The 15073-nt window shown below is 46.4% G+C and overlaps 1 protein-coding gene across 2 annotated transcripts in view; it reads right to left on the reverse strand.

Annotated features, from left to right (window-relative positions):
- Positions 1–15073, reverse strand: part of TLN2 (talin 2) — a 1508116-nt gene that overhangs the window by 303552 nt on the left and 1189491 nt on the right. For both annotated transcript variants that reach the window (XM_078684194.1, XM_078684193.1), the window contains exons 35-36: positions 4788–4881; positions 2385–2474 (exon numbers count right to left, since the gene is read on the reverse strand). In XM_078684194.1, the coding sequence (XP_078540320.1) occupies positions 2385–2474; positions 4788–4881 (184 nt within the window). The remainder of the gene's footprint in view (positions 1–2384; positions 2475–4787; positions 4882–15073) is intronic.

Below are 15073 nucleotides of genomic sequence, written 5' to 3' on the forward strand. Positions count from 1 at the left end.
GTGCCGTGTGAGAACAATGTAGTAAGGAAAACAAGGGGGCTCTAATAAGTGAACCTGGGGTTGACTAATGTTTTAGAAAAACAATGGTTCTTATGTGGCATAAAAGGTCCTTGGTAGGAAGCAGTGTCAGAATTTGTGACTGCCCTAGAGTCGAGATAGGTAATAAATATCTCAGGGACGATAAGTAATATGAACAGCCTGTGCGCCTGTAAACACTGGTGCTCACACGAGCTGCTCCTAGAACTAGTGAAACGACAAATCATCGAAGAGCGCACTCGGACTGGACACTGCTTTGGTGGGGAAGAGATGCAGAACATAAATCAGTTTGAAGGCCGCCCGAAACACACCAGTGCTGGTGCAAAACCGCGGTATGTTAGGAATCTGAATAAACTGCGACATACGTGCAAACCTGCACTCCAGACCACTGAATGGAAAGGCACATAGTTGTGTAGATCTCACAAAGGAACCAACTGGATAAACACGAAAAAGATGTAGAAGGTGCAGCCACCATTGTTGCTGATTAGGAGCGGCAGATGTTGAAATAGAGCTAGGCGGGCTGCGTGGCTGCCCTTGTTGAAGATTACGTGTAGCGTGCTGTACTACTGTAAAAAAATGCTAATGAATACCAAAAAAAAAAACCATAAAAGCGGGCTCCTGTCAAAATATTAAGCATGGCGCCAGTGTTGTTAATATGAAAGCTGGCGCAGTGCGAAAACCTAAAGCACGACGCCCGGGGCGGGCCAGAGATGAGGAGCAGGGAGTGGAAAAGCAGGTGTCCTTGTAGGAAAGCATGTCGTATGTGCAATAGGAGAATAGGGAACACTTTCTGGGGTGACTGGTGAAGTAGCAACCCTGAATGGGGGTAGGAGGGAAAGAAGCAACACCGACCGTGGGGGGTTGGGGGTTAGGAAGAAGCAATACACACTGGGTGGGAAGGGAAGAAGCAACGCATGCAGGGGGTGGGAGGGGAAAGCAGAGGAAAGAAGACAATAAATAACAAGCAACCAGTAAACGTGTCCGTCCTAGATAAACAAACGCATTTTAAAACAAGAGGTGCTAATGCTACCTGCTGTGCGTCTGAGATGCCACGGAGTGCTAGCGGAAGAAACGATCGCTATTGTAAACAAGCTGAGGATCAACGGGCGCGCACGACGCAGCGTGGGCGTGCACATCAGCTGAAGATCGCCGGAGAAGACACAAGTCTGCCTTCTGCCGTGACTGACCCGATGCGGAGGGAAAGAGCCCGGTGAGTGGTGGTGGGGGGGGGGGGGGCCGCAGAGAGAGAGAGAGTGTGAGAGAGTGTGTGTGTGTGTGTGTGTGTGTGTGTGCATGCATGCATGCGTGCGTGCGTGTGTCTGTCTGTCTGTCTGTGTGTCTGGCGCATGCCTGCCTGCCTGCCTGCCTTTGTGCGCGTCCACAGACCCTGGTCGGCTCGTCCACCTCTCTGTAGTCCCTTGCTAGCTTACTAGGCGACAATAGTTCTCGTTGCCGAGACCTAAAAAGGAAGAAAGCAAAAACGATCCAATCACAGAATTGTTTAAAGCTTTCTCAATCAAAACCTTTCAAATACATTTCAGAGTAGAGGCACCCCATTCATTGGATGATATTTTCAATCTTCTTTCAGGTATCATACATATTGAGCTTTTAATTCCGGAGCACTTGATTCAACAAGTTGTTAATCCATTGTGAGTGAGATAATCATGGACAGTAGTCACACTGAGTACACTAAGCCACTACTCTGTATCCATAGAGTTAGGTTCCAGCCATCCTTGGATGGTGTCCCATGTACTGGTTCTCAAGACAGCCCTCTCCTGTTGGTCCATAACCATACAGTAACACACAATTAATCGATTATCAGGTGAAGTAGGAGTACCTCAATGCACTTAATAAGTATTTGTACTTAGTAAAAACACTAAATAAACAGCACATCATCTGATAGGTCCAATGCTTCCCAGATGTTGATGGGAAATGGATTGACCTGAACTTTGAACTCCAGAACAATAGGCGAAATGTGTGCGTAGGGGAGGATGATGGAAAGGGAGGGCGTGCGTAGTAAAACTAGATTGAAGAAGGGAGGATGTGGTGGGGAGGAAACGTAGGAATAAGTAAAAGGTAAAATACTAAAGAGCACAGTCATTTTTACACCACGCACTAACAAACTTGGAGAAGCCCTCTGAGAAACAAAATACGATAAATGCTTGAACATTAACATTTTCTTTGTGAAAGTGTAAATGCATTTTTTGTGGTTTACATTCAATCTTTTGCTTCACAAATAATTACATCGAAAATCTGAAAACATGCATTCTGAATCCTTTTTTGCATTTGGCACAACATACAAGTGATCTTGGGATGGCATGTCATTATCACCGTGAATCAGTGCTCACCTTCGAGTTCTCCATTACGCTCTCAATGCAGTCGAAGTACGAGAGATCGCTCACTGGTTCGTTAGGGTTGTCGAGCATCCCTTTCACGGTCTGCAATGGAACACCACAGGTTAAATCTGTAATTTGCATAATAATTGCACTGAATTTAGGAAATAAACTCCACAATAAGAAAGGCACTGGCAAAATCTGTGGACTCAATAATTACCCAAGAGGGGGAACATTCTTGCTATGTTATGGAAAAATTTTCGCCACTCTAGAATTATCATCGACCGAGTGTCAGGCCATGTTCGAATTCTTCAATAGGAAATCACAAATTGCCTGTATTGTGCACACACTTTCAACAAATATGTGTACGTAAGAAACTCAGAAGTGCAAATGTAATCTGAGCATAATTATGAACAACAATGCATTTAACTAACGACAATTAAAGGAACTTCGATTCGTGGCATACAGTAGGGCACAGAGTAGTGCTGAGATAACACCATTAAGCCTGAGGACTGCTGAAGCGATCAGGCCATTATTACAATGTGGTATATACACCACAGCAAGTACATACACAAGGTGACTAACTAATCATAAAATATGTATGCTAGATTATAAACCGCTCAAGAATCCACATTCAATGACAACATCCAGAATTGTCCAGGAAATGTAATAAAATACTCTCCCTGATTATCAAAGCAAAGCAGTCCAGTCAGCAATTACTCTATGTCAGACACTATATTTGGTCAGGTAAACAACAGGTTCATGAGCAGCGCTTTAGAGGGGACTGAAAGTAGTAGATGGGCAGCTTGGCAGCTGAACAGGAACAATGATTACGTTAATTAATATGTAAAATAATGTGAAAGTGGCCTTGTTTTAAAATAGCCAGTGTAGCCTACCGAATACCCCTGAGCTGGGATAAAGAAATGGTACCTAATATTTTTCCAATGCCTTCCTATGAAATGGACATACTGCTTCACTAAATTATAGCAATGATTGCGCAGAGTACTAGCAGTGCTTATTTTTGGAGTACGTGGAATAGTGCTGCTGGGACCGAGACACACTCTCCAAGAAAACTCTTCCTCTTCTGCTTGTACTAAGCAAGAAAGCCTTGGTTTTCAGATCAGCATCTGTGGCAGGCAGACCGAGAACAGCTCTCCACCCATGGCGAAGGGCAGTCAACACGCTAGAATCCTTCCATTCATGATCCAAGAGTGCATACATTGATTACTTGTTTTCTATAGCGCAAACATGATCCAAAAGTGGATGTCAGAGCGTTTCACAGTACAAAAGCATTCAATTTCCATAGTTATACATGGCTTAAGTGGGCTTACACATTTAAACGATCGTTCTAAAAGTGGTACTCCATTTGCTTTAACGATTAATACAAATATTGATTATTGCATTGTTACAGTTCTTGAAACAATATTATACGAATAACCAAATACTTCTTGAGGATGTTTGGCCACACTTGTCAATCAATGATAGCGACCTGAAGTAAGATGCACCGAAATTCCAATAACTAAAAATGCCATTAGCAGCTGGCTTTGTTTTTGAATGACAGGGGCTCACATGCGGAGCATCTACGGATTCGTCAGGGACATCTGTTTCACAAAATAAGCACTTGCTTCAAAATAAGATATCTCCGGGTAAAACCTTACCCCAACTAAGACATCAGCCACAAATTGTCAAACACAAATTCTAAGTAAAAAAACACAGTGTTTTTTTGGAATAATAATAAAAAAAATATTCAGAAAAGGTCTGTCGAGAGAGAAAATTCTGGTTATTAGACGTCACTTTTGTTATAGAGGCAAGGTCACTGGTGCTATTCCAAAATCCATTTTTCACTTTAAAATTCTTTCTGGAAGCAATCTTCACTGTATGACAATTAAAAAGAAGAGGAATCTGAGTGGGAGATTATCAATTGTTTTACCACCTGAAAAGGTCTGTAATTGTCACACTGGGCAGTGAACTAAAGGGCGAATTCTCCCTTACAAAAACCAGAACTTTAAATGCCTATGAAAACATATCTTCTATCATAAGAAAAAGATGTGATTTCTCTTGTGGGTTTTTGGTAGTTGCTCATCATCAAATTCTATAATAGCTATGCCAAGCTTCTACAACAGCTATGCCAAGCTCTCAGCCTTGCTAGAGAACCACTGAACTGAAGGGACCAGAACCTGTTCCCTATAAGAAGTTGGAGACCAAATGACTATTGTCAGGTGTTTCCTACTAGTTGATTTACAACTATGAATCGTGTGCACTTCTTTCAAGGAAGATTCACATGTTGAGGAGATGTGTTGAACACTTATAAGTAAACTGAAATGCCTGGTAGAGTGACAGAGAGCAAAAAAACTCAAGTGACCATATGAAATGCAAGTACGGCAAGGACCATCCACACATTAATTTATAGATTATTACCTCAAGCTCCCTTAGTGAATTATCACATTCCTTCTGGCCAGGAGCTTGCTGTGTACAAAGCGTGATGAGTTGATTAATACTCTCCGTCACAGCTCTGAGGGAAAAGAAGACATTATATGAGAATTCAATTGAATACATTTTCATGAAAGGTCTAAACATCATGTTACCATTGCAGATTAAACAAAAGGTATCTACAGAAAAGAACTGATGACAAAAGCTGCTTGAGCTGTGACTGAATACAGTGGCAGTGATCAGTGAACTTCCTGATCTTGGAGTACTCAGACCCTACTATCGTTCGTGGAACAACAATATCTGGTATTATGGTGGACTATGGGGCATCAGCTACAAATACAGTGGTAAAGATAAACACGTCAGCCATTGGGAATCAGGAATCTGCATTTTAGGTCAATGAAAATTCTAGAGATTCACTGAGGGCCCTTGTAGTCACTGTGGAGGAGGCGTGACTTAGCCTTTTGATCACTTTGTGCACTTTGGAATCTAGTCAGAATGAATTGCATGTAAATACTTTCTTGGTGTAATGGTACTCATGACATAAATCATAAAGGAATGCTGCTCAGAAAGCATAAACCAAATGCATGAGTTGGTAAAACATTACCTTGCGTATTTCAATAACCTTTTAGGATTATCTACAGAACCAACTTCTGCCCCTCTGATAGTACGACGCATGAGGGTCTCTCAAAGATACATTTGGGGGATGAATCCCGCTACGGATTGGGAAGGGTCCTCGCTACTTTCCAGTAACACACCTGGGAGCCTGAGACCCACCAGGCCATTGAAGCTACAACACACAATAATGCATTATCAATTTATTGTGCCTGCGCTAGGCGAAGAGCTCTCTTTCGCTTGTCTTTTCGCTGTACGGCTGAGCTCCCAGGTATTTCGGGGTGTTTAGCAGTAACCAGAGCAGTACAGTAACTAAAAATCAGCGACAGGATATCAGAGTAACTGGGACTGTGTTATTAAAACACACACTGACAGGGTCCACTGCAACAAGGAATTGAGATTCTTTGTACCAGGATAGTGCAACAGTACATCGTTTGCAGACAGTGGTCTCATATAATGGGGATCACAGTCTGCCTAATTAGGCCTCAATTACACACAAAATGTAGTCCAGATTAAAGTTCAAACAGGGACATTGCTCTCAGGAACTGAAGACTGACATCATGGTGGAGAGGTATCTGCAGACATGGTCCAAATGCAATCGTGCAACGCCTTGGGACCGAACTGATTCCAGATTTATTTCAAAAACTTAATAGGTGGATGATGGCTCCTCTCTATGGGGCATTTATGAGGGAGTTCAAGGAGGATGAACTGCCAGAGGATATACCCTCGGCGACAGTGGTGCTTATCCAGAAGGCGGGGAAACTCCGAGATAAGTAAGAATCATACAGGCGCCAGCGCCGGACCAAGATGGCCGTGTAACCTCTCGGCTCCGTCGTCGCACTCCCCTGAGTCCGCCATCCTGAACATAATCCTAACCCTGGAGATCGGGCATCGTCAGAGGGAAGCCGGCAGTGCCCCTGTGTGCAGCTGTGGTGTCCCGACGAGAAAGGTGAGCCGAAGTTACGGCTCCCGCAAGATTGGGCCTCAGCGCCGTGTGGAATCCGGGGGGCCGGAGTGTAGAGGGATCCTCACGAAGATGTCCTGGATGCGGCGGCCGAGACCAGAAGTCTCCGGTCGCGCAGACGCCGCCGTCCCCTGGTGACCTGAGTTTGGGGGCCGCCAGAACATCGGGGCGGTGAGGGATTGCTTCCCACCCCCTCCCTCGACAGCCATTGCGTTGCGCCTGCCAATTTCCTCCACCTCTCCGAGGCAATAGCAGGGTGTATAATATTAGCGTGGCACCGCCAGAGCCCCCCACGGTGCAGCAGAGACATCGGGGCTCGGCGGGCCTAAAGTCAGAGAGCGCGCCAGCGGGGGGGGATGAGGCCGCCTCACTTCGAAGGGGACCAGCAGCGCAGAGTGGCAGAACCCCCGAAGATAGACCCTCAGTGCTTTTGAGCAGCCATTTTGTTGAGCTTATACATAAGTAACCTGGGATTCGCAGCACAGAGATGGCGCTGGTGCAGGTGGAGGACTGCGGCTGCGAGAGGCATGAGACGCCACATTATTGATCAGTGTGACTGCATGCATCCAAGCAGCAAACGCAGTAACAGTCAGTGTAAGCCCCACAAAAGACAAGTGGCTGGCTGATACTCTGGTCGCTCACTGTCCTGTGTGCGCTGAACAACTTTCTTCTGCCATAGTGGGGTCTATGGTGACTGGAGCTCTGCGACTTGGGGTGATTGCGAGCTGCTTTTCCCGGCGCGACTCCTGGGCGGCCGTGGAGTCGTTGGTGTGCTGGTGATTGAGACCCAACCCTGGATTTGGTCCACGTGGTGTGCGCCTCAGGTTCCTACAGGCATAGATAGCATGGACGGACACGTCTGTGCCGGCGACGCGTGAGAGCAGTGGGACCAGACCCAAAATGGCTGCGAAACCAGACAATGACCAGACTCTGTCTAGAGCCACCAAAGGTATGCGACAGATTTAGTCCAACAGACTGGACCGATACACACTACCTAAGGGATCACCGACGGAATCTCGGCAAGCGCCTGCGGGAGTGGGGGACACTGCAAGTCACACTACAGAACTGACCCTGCAGGACGTGATGGCGGTCATCGATGGGGAACAAAATGGATTCGTTGGATCATAATTTAGACACCGTCTCAATCGAGGTGAACCTTATTCGGGTCGATCTCACTAAGGTCAACGATAAAGTCAAGTCACTTGATATAAAGATAGCTAGCTTGACAGAGGATGTGATGCAGTTTCAACAGGAAGTAAGTGATTTGAAATCTTTCTGCGCAACGGCCAAACGAAACTGGACGACTACGAGGGGAGATCCAGACGCAACAACATCTGCATCTTGGGAATGCCTGAAAGATCAGAAGGGCCAGCCCCTGATCTGTTCGTAGGGTCCCGGGTGCGCGACCAAGGCCCAGAGCCACCCCTGCAGCCAATATAGCGCGGGTTCTAAACTTCAGAAACAGAGATGCAATCCGGCAGGTGGCCCGAGCGGCACCCCCATTGCGCTATGAAAATGCCACCCTCTCATTCTTTCCCGACTTCACGCAGCTGGTACAGAGGCAGCACAGAAACTTCCTTGCCGTCAAGAAGAAACTTAGAGACAAAGGACTTAAATATGCTATGATGTTCCCGGCGAGACTGAGTGGAGGTGGAGGGTAGAGCATGGTTCTTTGACAATCCGACTGGCTGGATAGTCGTCCCACTGGTGGCACTGGGGCAAGAGACAGTGGAGAAGAAAGTGCAACGCAGGATCAAGATTGAAAACCGTCCGACTTGAGGGACACACGATTGTCAGGTACAGGGGTTGGGAGCCCCACGAGTGGACATAAACCTTGCAACCTTCAGGGACTAATTTATTCATGTAATTTGGACTTGAGGGTGGGGGGGGGGGCGGAGTACAGGCCTTCCTTCTCTTTACTACCTCTAGTTCTTAGTTAGTGTTTGTGTGTAGGGCGACGGGCACTCTGCCAGTTTTTGTAATGGGCGGACACAGCGAGCAGGGAGGGGGTGAGTTGGGTGGGGAGTGTATTGTTTATTGATTTTGGATTTGTATGGTTTACAGTTTTCTTTGTTTCGACTTCAAATGACATTGCAGAGCGGGTGGTACTCTCCCACGGATATTGTGACGGGTGAGGGACGGGGATTGGGGATCAGCATATTGAGTTGGAATGTGAATGGTCTGGGGGACAAAATCAAGAGGGGGGTGGTCAATCAGTTTATTAGTAGACACGCCCCGGACGTGGTCCTTTTGCCGGAAACACATCTAATTGAGAACAAGTGCATGGCCTTACATAGAGGAGGGTATAAGTTGGTGGCACATGCAGGATTCACCTCTGGGTCATGAGGGGTGGACATACTGATTAAAAACTCATTCTCCCTTGCTATACAGGCCACGTGGGCTGACATAAGAGGTAGCTATATAGGGATTACGGGCCAATGGGAGGGGAAAACAGTTACGTTTGTCTCAGTGTAAGTCCCACCAGGCCTGCAGACAGATACTTACAAAGACCTTGACGCTTCCACTAGAACTCTAAGCACTGGGTGGAGATGTCAATGCGATAATGGACGGGGAAATAGACCGACATCCGCCTTGTACACTTAGGCCCGCACAAAGGTGGCTCCCTGATTTTTTGGACACAATGGGGCTGGTGGATGGCTGGCGAGCACACAACCCAGTCAGAACACAGTACACAGTACACGCACATATCATGCGCGCATCAAAGTTGGTCTAGAATAGACTATTTGCTAGTCCAGGCTGCCCAGGCCCATGCTCTACGGGAGGTACATCACTTGGGTCGGAGTGTCTCAGATCACTCCCATGTGTGGCTCAAGATGGAATTTGAGCGTGTAAACGCTGGTACGGTCGCCCCCATTAACCCATGGTACTTGAAAGACCCCAGTACAAGGAAGAAAATCGCCACGGATAGATACTTCCAGGAAAACCGGGGTACGGTTGAGTCAGCGGAGACCCTGTGGGAGGCATACAAAACTGTTATTCGGGGTGAGGTCCTCTCCTTGATTACATGGAGAAAGAGAGAGCGACAAGCTGAGCTTGAGAGAGTACAAGAGGAAGTGTTAAAGTCGGAAGAGGAGATGGCCCGAGCAGTAACTCCTGCGGGCCTTCACATTTTGAGACTACGTCAAGACTAATTCAATGGCATTGCCAGGGATAGAGCCAAGGCGCAGAGTAGAGAGGTTCAGAGCAGAATATATGAGCACGGAGATGGGAAGTTGATAGCTTGGTTGGATAAAAGGGAATGGGTGTCGAGAATGGTGCCTGAAGTGCAAGGGAAAGACTCCAGAGCTATGACGTACCCGCAGGCCATAGCAGATACGTTTACAGATCACTATCGTGGGTATATACTACGTCGGGCAGGTAGACTGAAACAGAAAACGGGGAGATGATTAGAGATACTAAGCTACCCACGCTTTCGGGCGACAACCGTGATTATTTGGAATCCCCGCTGACAGACAATGAAGTGTCCCAGGCCATTAGAGGGGTTCATTCGGGGAAACCTTCGGCACCTAACGGAATCCCTATCGAGCTTTATGAATCTAGGTTGAATATACTTGCCCAACACACCTCCGTTCTATGTTTGGAGAAAGCAAGGAGAAGGGGCAGCTCCCATATGACCAGTAGCCAATATTGTGGTCATCCATAAGGAAGGTAAACCTAGAACCAGTTGTGTGTCCTACAGGCCTATATCGTTGCTTAATGTGGAGCCCAAAGTCCTTGCGAATCCGGATCAATTGGGCTTCATGCCCTACCGCAATACGGCCCTCATTTTGCGCCGCTTGCATGGGGTGCTGGGCAGGACCCCCACGATAATGGTGCCGGCAGCCCTGGTATCCTTAGCATGACATTGGCCCTGGAGCAGCACGCGGCATGGGTCAGGCAGGACCGATCAATACGAGGAATGAGGTGGTCATTGGAGTGGGAAGATAAGATCTCCCTGTACGCGGATGACATTCTGCTCTAGCTCACTAACCCGAGAGGATCGTTGATCTGCCTTCTGGACGTGTTGGCAATCTTTGGCAGGTACTCTGGCTTTGCGATAAACTGGTCCAAATCGGTGCTGTATGTTCTCCAGGGCGACCCACCGGTTATTCCAAATGCCTTCCCGATCCAAATTGCCCGTGAAGGTTTTAGATACCTTGGTATCTACATAACATTGGTTTCGAAACTCTGTTACAGTAACAATCTTAACCCTCCCTTATTGAGACTTAGGAGTGACGTCCTCCACTGGAAATCCCTTCTGCTCTCCATGCTGTGTAAAGCAGTGCTTTTTTAAAATGATGGCTCTGCCTCAGTTCTTGTATGCACTTCACAACACAATGGATCCAGTGCCAGCGTCCTATTTCAAGGAAATCGAGGGTCTCCAGAGACAGATTCTTTGGGACGGTAAACCCCGTATAGCGTTTTCAAAGTTAACTCTTAATTGGTATGATGGAGGAATTGGGTTGCCTGACCTTAAAAAATATTACTGGGCGTCCCAGCTTGCGGCTATCAATCACGGGGTCTACGGTCGCCCAAATGATCCGGGATTTGCCATGGATAGGTGGCAGCTTCCCGGGGGAGAATAGACCAGAGCGTTATATGCTGGGCCCCATTGGTTTCCGCTGACTGGTCCCACGGCACATGCCGTTCAGACATGGCATACAGTCAATAGGCACCTAAAGTGGGAAAACAAGCTTACACTAGCCACCCCACTCTGGAACTCGGAGAAACTAGGGAGCCTCTGGAAATCCAAAAGCTTTGACAAGTGGGACCTTATCGGGATCTCACGAATACAAGACATCTGGGTAGGAGGAACGGTCCACACGTTTGAAGCACTTAAGCAATAGTTCAGTTTGAATGACAGTGAATATTTCCGGGACCTTCAAGTTCGACACGTGCTACTTTCCCACAGCCCCAGGGACACGAAACCTCCGGACGCCTCTCCCCTAGAAGATAGGGTGCTTGACGGACACCTTCCAGAACAGACTCTCTCTGATATATCGGAAATTAATAAATAATATGGAAGATCCATTACTAACTCTCAAAAGCCATTGGAACGAAGATGGCCTGGAACTAGATGACCAAGAATGGAAGGAGGCAGTTTCTTCCCCACGAGTAGTTACAATCCAGGTTAGGCTGTGTTTAGTGCAACTTAAAATACTGCATAGGCCGTATGTCACGTGTCCTCACCTTGTTCGAATGGGTTATTCAGGGAATGGTGAGTGTAGAAGGGGCTGTGAGGAACTATGGACGTTTATCCATATCTTGTGGCACTGCCAACACGTGCAATTATATTGGAGGGAGGTCCACCACACGATGCGGGCGGTACTTGGGATTGAAATGCAGCTAGAGGCTCGTAGATGCATATTAAATGTCTGGGAACCCACGGACCTCAACGCTTAAACAACCCAGTGGGCAACGTTCGCATTTATGTTAGCGAAGCGCAACATCGCTTAACTGTGGGGAGCTAGCCAGACGCCCCAGATTGGGAAGTGGATGGATGACTTGGACTGGTGCATGTTTAGGGAGAAGTCAGTTTACGTCGCCAGGGGATACCCGGGGAAATGGAATAAGGTATGGGAGGCTTGTAACCACCATAGAGGGGATATCTATACCTCACCAGACCGCCCGAGGGAGGAGGATGCGCTTGAGTCCCTGTGATCCACCTGTTGCAGTGATTGTGTATCATTTTGAAATGCGTAAAATGTTATTGAGAAACAATGGATACACCTGCTTGTCCTCATTTGATGTGTTTTGGTCGAACTGTTTAATAAAAAAGAAATATTTAAAAAAAATGAATCATACAGGCCAATAACAACGCTGAACGCAGACATTAAGATCCAGGCCAAACTCCTAGCGGATAGACTGAAAATGGTGACATCGAAGCTAGTACACCCAGATCAGAACGGGTTCATACCTGGCCGTTCACCAAAGCTAAATTTGAGACTGCTGCACAACTACCTTGAGAAGATAGGGGCATCACCGGAGGGACGAGTTCTAGCCTCACTGGATGCGAATGAGGCCTTTGACTCTGTGGAAAGGAAGTACCTCTTCGGGATACTGGCCAAGAAGGGCATCGGCCCTGAATATGTCAGATGGGTTCCGCTGCTGCACAACATGTCGAAGGCCAGTGTATGAGTCAATGGGCACCTATCTCGTGAATTCAGAGTGCAAAGGGGCATATGTCAAGGGTGTCCACTATCTCCGATGTTGTTTCTACTGGCAGTAGAAGTATAAGCAGAATGGGTCCGGATAGATATGGAGGTTTGTGGCTGGCGGGGAGCAGCAGAAGAGATGAATGCACATCTCTATATGCCGATGACATCTTAATATATATGACAAACGTGGGCCAGACATTTTCCGTGTCCCACATATGGAAAATATTGACCAGAGACCTGGGGTGGGGACGCAGACTGACCCCGATAGTGCTGTCGTTTGAGGGATTTAGGTAGCAACCAGTGGGGGAATCTGAGGGGCCTGGCGGACACGTGGGATGCAAACAGAGTTGTCCCCTTTGCCTTCTTAACGAAGGAATATTGGATGCCAGAGACGCAATGGCTGAGGTATGGCCATTTAAGACATGTGGTAGGTAATAATGGGGTAAACCCTTACCTCATCGACCTGGGTCAGTACAATGTTATAAGAAAAGGGGTGGTCGATTACAAAACAGTTAAACATATCATTACTTAAACATAAAGGTACATCCACCAAGTAAATGTGATTTAAATTGCATTTAATCCAACTATTCGCAGTGATTTTCTGCAGTTACGCATATACTATATTTCATATTCATACAGTACATGGTTAATTACATTATAATTCTTCAAACAGTGCTCGGTGATTGTCAGATAAGAAAAGGGATTTTAAAGGAGGGTAGAGTGTGTTTGGAAAAGAATGAGGGACAAAGAAAAGGAATTGTGTCCTATAAACAATTCTGTCTTAATTTAACAGAACATTTCCAGTCATATTACAGATCACAGTTGTTCCCAAGAGGTACACTATACACAGGAGTTGAGTTAAGTTTTCGGCAGGGCGTGTATGTGTTGGTGGTGATGTAGTTGGATTAAATGCAATTTAAATCACATTTACTTGGTGGATGTACCTTTATGTTTAAGTAATGATATGTTTAACTGTTTTGTAATCGACCACCCCTTTTCTTATACCATTTAAGACATGGCCTCAGAGAATGTGCATCTCTGGAAGAGGAGACTCCGGAGGATTTCCCACTGTCAGGACAGCTACTGGAGGAGTGGGTCGTCAGAAAACTGATTTTTCTGAAATACAAAATGGTAATGAGAAATACGCAATTCCCTCAATTTAGATTGAGGGACAACTGAGAACAAGACCTGGGAAAAACAGATGAGGATGACTGGAGAGAGGCTCTCGAGTTTCCATTGATGGTGGCAATAAAAGGGAGTTTCCACTTAATCCATTTTAAGACCATACACCAGGTCTACTATACACTCACCTTGCCTTGGGCAGGGCGGTTGAGCAGCTTGCCTCAGAGGCTGTAGGTTGAAAGGCAAACTTATGCACATGCTCTTGAGCAGCCCTGAATTCTAGACTACTGGGAGGTGGTTAGGGGCTCATTGGGGGAAGCTACAAGGTTACCCCCGGACCTACTGCCAAGATTGACATTGCTTGGTATCTGGGGACCAGAAGATCACTCCCTATCTCAGAAGCTGTCGGTGAATTTAGGCTGTATGCTGGCAAAGTGATACATCACTCAGAAATGGGGGTCTGGAATTTCCCCAAGCCACCAGTCATGGGAGCTAGGAGTGGAGTATTGTAAAATTATGGAAAAGGAAGTATACAAAAGAAAAGACTGAAAGGGGAAATTTGGAAAGATCTGGGGAGGATGGGAGGCAGGAGCAGGTTGAGGGGGGCGAGAACAGACACACATCATTGATGCGAGTAAAAAGGGTCGGACTGATTTGCCCAATAGCCCCATAGACCTAAAGGTTACAAACTAGGGAAATACAGGAGGTGATGAGGTGAACAGCAATCTTCTGACTATTTGTATCACATTGTGCCTGATTAGGGAGTAACCGGGTGCTAAAGGAATGTTGTGACTAGTGTGAAATGTACCTGTGGTTATGTATAAAATAATAAACAAATTCCCCCAAAAACTATTGTTAAAGAAAAAGATTTTAACAAGCTCCTGAAGATGAACCAGTGTCAGGGCCAGAGGGAACCCCGAGACAGAAGCCATAACAATAATGATAGGCAGCTCTTGCTGGTTCTGGAACTGATGACAGAGTATTTTGTGCAGGTACAAGGGCTGGGTCGTGGAAGAACATGGAAGCAAGAATTAGGAATTGAATCAATTACTTTACGCATTATTGCTAAGAAATCCTCAACATTTCAGGATCTTGTTAACAATGTTTTCATTTCAGCATAGTAAACAGGGTTAGGGGTTACTGAATGAAAATAAGGCACAAAGGTAACACTGAAGAATATACCTGAATAATGTTGCCTTGACCAATGAGGGAGTAACTGTGCCAATATGAGGATGAAAACAAGCAATCAATGAGATCCCTATCTTGAAACCCTTATTCAAACAGCACAGGCACTGTACTAGGGCTGTGGATGAGGCAGAGGTGCACAATCTGTTAACTCAATAGGGACAATACAAGATGGACTGGCTTTCCTGCTGTTTCAGGACCACTTCCGTACAGGTGTCCCCATCCCTGTTTTT

The sequence above is a fragment of the Lissotriton helveticus genome, chromosome 3_2, assembly GCF_964261635.1.
Source record: "Lissotriton helveticus chromosome 3_2, aLisHel1.1, whole genome shotgun sequence".
In the NCBI taxonomy this organism is placed as follows: domain Eukaryota; kingdom Metazoa; phylum Chordata; class Amphibia; order Caudata; family Salamandridae; genus Lissotriton; species Lissotriton helveticus.